This window comes from Lampris incognitus, chromosome 19 (genome assembly GCF_029633865.1).
Source record: "Lampris incognitus isolate fLamInc1 chromosome 19, fLamInc1.hap2, whole genome shotgun sequence".
In the NCBI taxonomy this organism is placed as follows: domain Eukaryota; kingdom Metazoa; phylum Chordata; class Actinopteri; order Lampriformes; family Lampridae; genus Lampris; species Lampris incognitus.
Window position 1 is genome coordinate 17372269 of NC_079229.1, and position 10400 is coordinate 17382668.

Below are 10400 nucleotides of genomic sequence, written 5' to 3' on the forward strand. Positions count from 1 at the left end.
TCTCCTGTCCTGTCCCTGACCACGATGTGCATGTCCACCTGGAATTGGTCCCCGGGCGCTGAAGGAAAGGGCTGCCCACTGCTCCTGGCTGCCCCTGGAGGAAGGATAGCAGGATGGAAAAAATGCCGAAGGAAAATTTCTTCAGCCACCACCCCCTGCATGCATGTGTGTGTGTGTTCTAGTGTGTAGCTGTAAGACGAATAAAGTCTCTCATCTCTTAAATTCTATATTGATTACTTTTGATTACTTCTGGAGAAGTTGACTTTTTGGAGATACTGTTGAAGGCTGCTGCTGGATACTGACAGTATATGATATGGTTAGTCAGGCTTTTCATGGCCTTAAGGGATTTGTGGACTCGTGGCACAAATAGATACTGGCTTCCTTAAAATTGATTTGCTATCTCTATGTACGTTCTATACATGATCCTCATTAAACAGGAAACACTCTTATGATTGGATGAGAAAACATACAGTAAGTAAATACTAATCATCAATAATATATCCAGTTTTTAACTACATTTCTTCTCAAATTTTTGTGAAACCTGGGAAAATGCACTAAAAGTTAGTTAAAAGGACCGAGTGGTATTGCTTAAGTCATTCAAAATACTTCTGCAAGTAGTAAGACTGAGTGAAACTGAATGCATAATAAATACACATTATACTGTTTAGCAAGTATAGCCACATTATAAACCACAGACTTGGTTTTAGCTTGTGAAGAAAGGGTTTAAAATGCAGATCCCCCAGTGAAAAATTCTGGCATTGACAGATTAATGGGACTTCCTATTCCAACTAAACTGTTGTCCCCAGTGGAAAATGATTATCACTCTCAGAAACCATGATGTTCAATTGCAAAGAGTCTTTTTATTGTTTTCTTGTGTTCAAGTACGGTCCTTTCTCAGCAGGGTCATCTAAGAAGCATGGACACACAATAACACACAACTCGCACCAGAGCCTGAGCAACTTCAGGTGGGGTTTCTCTTCATCTTGATGGGAAGGGGGGACGCCAATCAGCAGTTTCCACACGTTTAGGTCAAGTGAACAAGAGTCCTATTGTACACCACATAATTTTTTTTCTCATCAAACATTTGCTGCTTTTTGTGACACTGACATCTGCACATAAAAATTATATTTATATATATATTTATATTCATATATATATATAGAGATTTGTCATTCTATATCAACAATTCATTCTAGTGATTTTTACCTTGGTTTTTCATGTTGTAAAATTGGACAAACTGTCGGTAGGGATGCCTCGTTTGGACATTGATTTATACAGGAACACACGCACATACACGCACGGAGGCATACGCACAGAGCTACACACATGCATGCATAGATACGCTCACTCAAGCTTACATGTACACACACAGGCCGGATTTTCCATCATATGCACGCACCTGCACACACATGCACGCACACACTCGTGCGTACGTACACACACACACACAAACACACACACACACACACACGCACGCACACACACACTCACGCTTGGCAAACACAGAGAGGCAGGTCTGTACATTTATGGGAAGAAGTTGTTACTCCTCCCTTTGATCCCCAGCTTTTAGTACATGTTCACCCCGTCGAAACACAAAAAAAACCCAAAAGCTACAAAAAGGAGAGGGAGTCACCTGGTCATTGTCTGTAAACTTCAACAGTATTTCCCTTTAAGGAGTCCTCTAGGGCTGGTCCTCGAAGCGTCAAAGTTTGGCACAATGTCATTTTTCTCTCTCCTTTCTTTCTCTCTCTCACTCTCGCACTCACTCGCTGCTATACAGTGCGTTGCACAAAAAATAATGGTGGCTTTTGTACAACAGACTGGCCATTACATGCCAGCGATAATGATGAGAAACCATCAAAACTTTCCGCGGTCAAACAGATCCGGAGCTCCGAAAGGAAAACACAGACGCCAACCCTTTCCAGAGGCCGTGTGCTTCAGACACATACATGTTTTCCATGTAACTCGTTAGGCAGTGAAAAAGCACTTCATCGTTATGGACGGGGGAGCGCTGCCACTGGGTCGCCGCCAGTTCTGCAGCCGCTCTTTGTTTTTGAGGAAGTCCACAAAGAAAATCACGTGATGGAGAGGGAAGAAATTAAAAAAATAAAGATACTGCAAGACTCTTTCTCCAGCTGTGGAAAGGGCTAAAATAAGACAGGTGTCCATGACACATTTCTTCATGATGGCTGTCTTTTGGCCCTTTTTTCTGTCCTTGTTCAGCTGTTGTTTGTTGTCGGTGCTTTTGTTGTTGTGTGTGTGTGTGTGTTTTTTTTAAGTCAGTTCTTAGTCATGGTAAATAATGTCCAACTCTTCAGAAGTGGCTCCAGCAACGAAAAAGAAAAAAAGGTGTAATATACACACTAAGTCAGTCACCGCTCATCTGTACACAGAAAAATAAAGATACATGTTTTAAGTGAGAAATTTAGAAAAGTACAAATAAAAAAGATGTCAACAAATAATGACAGAAAAACTAAAAAAGCTCTAACAGTTGTCTTCTGAAAATGACATTCCATGAAAAAAAAAATACAAAAGCCACTGTTGGCTACACGGTCAGCCCCACGAAGCAGGGCTATGAACGCATGACTATGTTTGCCACTTGGGTAAAATGGTAAACATCCACTCTTCGCCTTGTGCCTGATACAACTTTCATCTTTCACTGTGCTTTAATACTTAGTGACCTCCTCAAGAGCCTTCACCTCTTTTTCGCTCCCTCCATTTCGCTGCTCTCGTGACTATCTGCCTGGCTAAAAAGGGCAAGCCACTTCTCTGAGCGAATAAGAGCTCTTGCTCTCCTCTCTCCATTATTTCTTGATTCCGCTCAAGGCCCCTCAGTACTCCCTCATTCACATCATCCCACCTCTCTACTCCCCTTCTGACTCTCACTGTGTCAAATACTCCTTCATGTCTTCTCCCACCTGCTCCTTTCCTTATCCACCGACTGGCCAAATTTGAACAAATGAAGTGGCCCCGAAAAACAAAAGGAAAAATGTTGGCATGCACATGCACAGTCTCTCTTTGACACACAACATCGCTTCACCATTGAAACCTCCGTAGCACTGAACCCCCCTCCCCACCCACCCTTAATTTTAGAGCTTTCTAATTTCACATCCCTCAGCTACAACTTACCCTTACTGTATGACACATTACCCTCACTGGAAACCTTGTTCTAAGTTGTTATTCACTTGCAAAAATAATCCCTTTCCATCTTCCCACCAGACACACATACACACAGATTCACTCCCCCCCCCACCCCTACCCACTCCGTTGCCACTATTTAACTAGACCCAGGAGTCTGGTGAGGCCGGGTAGTGGCTGGTCTCGTAGTTCAGTTCGCTGTATGGCCGAGAGGCCGAGTAGAAGTCTACGTAGTTGCCGGTGGACTTCAGGCCCAAATGCATGCGCAGGTCTTCCCGGGGGTCGCGTGGGGCACCGGTGGCACTCGGGGGCTGCTGAGGGTGGGCCTGAGGCTGGACTTGGACCTGGGGCAGAGGCTGAGGCTGGGATGGCGGAGGAGGTGTGGGCCCCTGCTGGTCCTCATAGTAGGCCTCGTCGAAACTTCGGCTCTGGCTGTGCGGTGGAGGCTGGGGTGGCTGGGGCTGGGGGAAGGAGGGAGGGGGAGGGTAGGGGTCGTAGTCTTTTATCGCAGCCGTTGACGGACTCTCCTGCTGGGGCTGGGGAGGCACAATGCAGGGCTGGGCAGGGACCTGGTGGGGGGAGGGGTGTTGACAGTGGGGGTGGGGGGTAGTGGAGGTGAGACAAGGTGAGGGGAATATAAATGCAAAAAAAGTGAATCAGAGGGAGGAGGAAGTATTAAAGTGTGGCGATAAAGGAGGCCAGGTTGAGAGTGACAGGAAGAGGCATATGAAATCAAGAGGAGGGGGATGCAGGATTGAAAGGCAGGTGTTATGGGTAAAAGGGTAGGAGAGAAATCAAATGGAAGGAGACTCATGCTGAGTGCTCGGCAACATGCAGGCACTAAAGGGGGAACAATTCACCTTGAACACCAGTGCAGTCTCAAGAGTGTCAGGGCATGCCCGTTTGTGTTTGAATGTATGTGCATGAGATTTTATGTGTTTGACAGAGAGGATAAAGTCATACCTGTGTGGAAGCCATTTTCATTAGATTGATAGATTGATAGATTGAGTTTGAATTCAAGTTTTAATGAACTTAGATTTAATTTTAATTAACACAGATTGAGTTTAAAGGTAGAATGAGTAGGATTTTCCTAAAAGTCAGTGTATAGACTGATACAAAAATCCTTCTCAGTCATCACTTATCTCTGATGTGTGTGGCGGTGTCTGTATCTGCAGAGACCCTGTCCTATGCCTGTATTTTCTTATTTTTCTCATTTTCAGTCAGTATAGCACCCCACCATGCCCTGCAACACCTGAAATCACTGAACACCTACACGCGCATCCCGTTCATAGACTTTAGTTCCACCTTTAACTCCATCAACCCGCTCAAACTCTTAACCATACTCTTGGACATGAACATTGACACAGCCATATGCCACTGGTTTTGGAGCGTCCTGTGGAGCAGGCCAGAGAGGGTGAAGGTTAATAACTTAACCTCACACCCTCTTACCCTGAGAACAGGAGCTCCTCAGGCCCGTGTTCTCTCCCCCTGGCTCTTCTCACTTTACACCACCCACTTTACATCCATGGACATCCATCCATTATCCAAGCCACTTATCCGAATTCAGGTCGCGGGATGCTGGAGCCTATCCCAGCAGTCACTGGGTGACAGATGGGGAGACACTCTGGACAGGCTGCCAGTCCATCACAGAGCCGACACATTCACGCCTAGGGACAATGTAGTAAGGCCGATTCACCTGACCTACATGTCTTCCATGGACATGTTCTCCTGGGATAGCTCTGTGAAAATTATAAAACATGCAGACGACATAACTATTGTAGGCCTCATCTCCAACAATGATGAAACCCAGTACCATATTCAAGTGGACCAAGCCATCTCTTGGTGCGCAAACAACGACATCCTGATTGATACAGCAATACCCTAGGAACTTATTATTGACTTCTGGTGCACGCCGAATCCCAAAATACCCATACAAATAGACGGAGATCCCATCAGCACCACTGACTCGTTTACATGCCTCGGAACATACATCAGCAATAAACTGAAGTGGAAAACTAAAACTGAACAAATAACAGCAAAAGCTCAGCAACTTTACTTCTTTAGGTAACTTAAAAAATATCGAATTAAGCATCAACTTCTCCTTTTGTTCTACTCAGCCACCATCAAGTTAATCATCACATCTTCTATTACATTACGGTACAGCAGCATGGACAGTCAAACACGGGGGGAAAAAAAACTTACAGCAGATTGTCGACAAGGCATCCAAAATCATAGGCAACCCATTCCCCTCAGCTGAATCGCTACATACTCAACGGACAGTAAAGTGAGCAAATAAGATAATCTCTGACCCCTCACATCCTGCTCATCACCTCTTTCAGCTCCTTCCCTCAGAGAGGTGCTACGGGATGCTGTCCACTAAGACTAAAAGCTTCACAAACAGCTTTTCCCCCCAGCTATCAGGACCCTGAATTCCTCCCTCTGGTCCCCTCCTCACACACTACTGGGTTACAAACGCATACGTACCATTCACCTATTGTATGTGATTGTGTGTAATAGGTTCTGCTACTGCGTCACGGTATTGTTTCGTGATAATATGTGGAGTGTCTGCTGTTGTCCATGTATGTGTTGTACTGCAGAGTTTTAACACACTGTGTCGAAAACAAATTCCACCGGCCTTGGTCGTGTGGCAAATAAAGTGTCTATCTATTTATATCTATTTCTATTTTGCTGTGTACGGGACGTTTCTGGGCACTAACCCAGTTTCTGGGCAGCGGGACTCGCGACCAGGTGCCAGATCTAGATTGTAAGCACGCATCCAAGAGTACGCTACAATAATGGCGGACACAGCGCCGAAAAGACGCAAATATAGCGAGGCGAAACGCCAAGCAGACTAAGCTCGTTCCAAAACGAGAGTGAATCTGAGGTTGGCGTCCACCCGCTGGCGAGCAGTGAAGGACAGGATGGGAATGAAGCGCCACACGGAGTTGGCCTGTACACTGGGATGTGTTCTGGCTACTGCAGTCGGGGGGGGGGGGGGGGGGGGGGCGTGTCCTCCTGGTGTCGTCGAGCCGGGGGGGAGGGGCCAACTTTGAACGCTGTGTTTACAAACCGCAACCGACAAGTCCTGCTCGTTCTACCTTTAAGATCAACTTTAACTGTTGTGTATTGCTGGAGGTACATAGCAGAACGTGGTCCCACAGAGAGAACGTGTACCGTACAAATCCACTGTTTTTAATACGCAGGACTGAGGGAAACCCGGAAAACTTTTAATCTCTAACAATTTTAAGCTTACAAGTCAAACGTTCTCGTGCTGTGTTTTATTACTGACTACCCTGGGAGAGTCACTGAAAAGACAATTAAGCACAATCCACGCAGATAAAGATTTTAATTGCCCACTGGGTTTGGCTTTAGGTTGCTGTTTGATGATCTCCAGTCTTAAGGCTTACCTTCATCAGATTTCGCCAGTGTGTTTCCTATCAAAGTTAGCCACCTTGTGTGTGTGTGTGTGTGTTATATTACCCCTATTGCAGGCGTACCAATCTCCATCTTGACAGCAGATGTCAAGTTGGGAGGGATGACACAGACTTTTATCCTCCTGCTCTGAATGCATGCAACTGACTTTGTATGTGTGTGTGTGTGTGTGTGTGTGTGTGTGTGTGTGTGTGTGTGTGTGTGTGTGTGTGTGTGTGTGCGTGTGCGTGCGTTCGTGCCATGCAATACACAATCATAACTCACCTGGTTTTGCTTGATATCGCCACTGTTAGTCAAGTAGGAGTTCCTGAACAATGTAGATGTCCCACAGGATACTTGAACTGAAGGTATGGAAGGAGAGGTGGAAAGAAAGAAAGAAAGAATGATAAAATACTTATCACAGTCTCTCTGAATGTGTGCAAACCTCTGAGAGAAGCATGGACCGTTTATGTTTCATGACTGAGGACAGCAAATCCTTTGAAAGCCACAGTTGTGATTTGGTGAAAAAACAGCTCATTAGTGACAAAGTCTGTCTAAGAGTCTGGCCACCCTCTCATGCCTGGCGCCGATATACCGAGGCAAACAAAATAAGAGATGGACCAACACTACAAGCAAAGAAAACGGGGCAGAGATGGAGAGAAATGTGTATCATGAAAGATACAATGGGAGAGGATAGAAAATAAACAAAATGGAGAGAATGAGATTTTGAAAGAGCGAAACAAAGGTAGAGGGAAATAAATGCTGGAAGTAAGCAAATAAGAAGTGAGAGCAAGAGAGGAAAGAGAGACAAATAGGCAGATGGACGGACTTGACGGACGGATGACACACAGAAAGACAGACACACAGAGACAGAGACACGGACAGACAGACAGACACAGAGACACACACACAGACAGACAGAGACATGGTCAGACAGACAGACAGAGACAGACAGACACACAGACAGACAGACACGCACACAGACAGACAGAGACACGGACAGACAGACACACACACACACACACACACACACACACACACACACACACACACACACACACACACACACACACACACACACACACACACACAGAGACAGACAGACAGACAGACAGACAGACAGACAGACTAGCCTTAAGAATTAAATATATGGTGACAGTGGTTAAGATGTTAACATATGGAGAAAGCGTGAGGAGCATTAGAGGATGGAAATAGAATGAAAAATGAAGAGGGGAATAAAATAGTATCATTTAATTCCTCTCTCTCTGTGTCTGTCACACACACACACACACGCACACGCACACACACCTGTCATGGCGTCTTTCCGGGATGTGTGCTCTCCTTTGTTGCTATGGAAACCAGCGTTGGTTGCCGTGGAGTCGTACTCCATCTTGCGTTCCTTCAAACTCATCATCTCCCTGGGGGAGGCGGGAGCACTTGCTGCACATCCCAACAAATGCACAAAAAATAAGTGACGAACACAAAAGCGTGTTACACCTTCCTTCCCTTTGTCTGATTGTGTTGCATGATTGTGTTGCATGTTTGTGTTGCATGCTGTTGTTGTGTGAATGTGTGTCTGGGCATGTGTGTGTCTTTCAAGATGCAGAGTCATTAGTCATCATTTAGCTTGTCAGCACAAAGGGTCACCTCCAGCTTCTTAAAAGACCTCAGGACACAATCACAACACACACACACACACACACACACACACACACACACACACACACACACACATGCACGCACACACACACGTGCTAAGGAATCTCGAATTCCATCAGAACATCAAATTGCATAGCTTTCACATCATTTCTCAGATATTTCAAAATGTCATTGGCAGTCATTTGAGTCTCAACGTTTGTATTTTTTTCTCTTTCGTGAAGCTCATTTGATCGACTTGACTAATAGCAACAGACTGCAACAAAACACAGTCAACGACAATTTGGATAATTATTTCCTTGAGGCATCTAAGTCAGCAAAAAGCTGGCAAGCTTAATGGCCCAATCCATCAGCCTACATAAAAGCGAACAAATGAAATGTTATTGACTTGTTAGGGACTTGAACGATTATTTTTCAAACCAGAAATGACCTCGCTGAAAATAAAAAAGCATCAACTGAGGTGACCATCACGTTTTCCAATTGCACCGCACATACAAATAGATGTAGACAACTGAAGTAACCCCCTAGATTTAGCCTCTATCTCTCTTACTATTGTTCTATCTCACTCTTTCCCTTGTGCGCACACACACACACACACACACACACACACACACACACACACACGCCACACTGTGCATCGCTATGTAATCCCCTCAGCGCATACTTGAAGTGCTTACTCACTCCCTTATCTTGACACACTGAATTGCCGGAATTCTGCCTACCTGTGTATCACATCCTTCGGTCTGCTTAGCTCAACGCTTCTTCATATAGCCTGCGTACATACACAGATATATACCGCACGCCCTCACAAGTGAAGGACATCCTAACTACAGGCCGCATGGACCAGTTCACCAACACTTTAAAATTGCAAATCACTGTGTATTGTGGGGGATTGACAAAGGATTGTATGTACACACACACACACACACACACACACACACACACACAGTGTATAAAGAGCACTGTCAGCAGTTGTGCAAACAGCATCCTCTCTCAGATTTTGGTGCCATGGACAGAGGGTTAATCTGGGTAATCTCCTGCACAAACATAAAAAGAACTGCTGCTAACATGTGGTATCATGCACAAGTATCACAGCGCCGCACACATAAAGCAAGAGAAATAAAGAGACGAGAGAGGGAGGAAGAGAGAGAGAAAGAGCCAGATGGTGAGAGTTGCCTGCTGTCTTTTCACTCTTGTGATCTTTAATTTTCATGAGGTCCATGAGCTTTTTTGATTTTCGGGAGATTTTGACAAGTAATCGGTGGGCTCAGGATTACCGGGGCTCAGTCACAGCCGCAGCGGGGATGAGGTCTTTGACTGCTGGCTACAGGAGACTGACTGTGAGTGCTATCAGCACAAGACACAGCAGAGCCCGAGGGGAGAGATGCATGGAAAGGTATCTCTCTCTCTCTCTAGCTTTGAATCGATCTGGGGTTCTGTGTTGCAAGATGAACTCTTTTTTTTCCTTTTTTTTCTGGACATTCTGATGAAAAGGAGTGACTGTGTTTAATATTGTAAAAAAAAAAGACGTGTGATTTGTTTCTCTTTTAAATTTAAATAAATGTTCTCCCTCGGTACGGTGTCTCTGCTGACACTTCTTTTCTCTCCTCTATTCCTGCTCCTTATCTCTATCTACCCCTCTCTCGCCCTCCCTCTCCCCTCCTTGCAGTCTTAATCATCCCCTTTCCCTCCGACTAATTTCCAGTTTTACCCCTCTCTACTCCATTGCCCTTTCCCTTTTCCCAGTGTGACTTCACTCGCCCCCTCCCCTCCCTTCCCCCCGACGCCCCAAGTCTCTCTTCCTTTGATCCATCTCTAAGGGGCTGAAACGGCATTCGGCATGTATGCAGAGAGGAGATATCATTAAACGTGTGTGTGTGTGTGTGTGTGTGTGCATTGAGACACCCAGTGAAGAGTCAGATCAGGGGGAAAGGTGGGAGGAAAGAAGTGTCACCTAGAACAGGGAGAAGATGATATGCGTGAACGAGTGCTGGTGGATTTACGGAGAGGTTGGTGAACGGAGCGGACAGGAAAGAGAGAGAGAGAGAGAGAGAGAGAGAGAGAGAGAGAGAGAGAGAGAGAGAGAGAGAGAGAAGATAGGAGTCATTCAAATCCCCCTCTCAAGCTATAGGACTGCCTTTGGATATCTCTCCCTCCCCCCATTTCCAATGTTGTTGGACGGACCTTCATCCCTC

General features: G+C 45.4%; 1 protein-coding gene across 1 annotated transcript in view; it reads right to left on the bottom strand.

Moving 5' to 3' along the window:
- Positions 1-3281: 3281 nt before the first annotated feature.
- Positions 3282-10400, bottom strand: part of ctnnd2a (catenin (cadherin-associated protein), delta 2a) — a 315513-nt gene continuing 308394 nt past the window's right edge. Inside the window, exons 22-25 of the mRNA XM_056299200.1 lie at positions 9500-9552; positions 7858-7989; positions 6833-6911; positions 3282-3717 (exon numbers count right to left, since the gene is read on the bottom strand). Of these exons, the coding sequence (XP_056155175.1) occupies positions 3282-3717; positions 6833-6911; positions 7858-7989; positions 9500-9552 (700 nt within the window). The remainder of the gene's footprint in view (positions 3718-6832; positions 6912-7857; positions 7990-9499; positions 9553-10400) is intronic.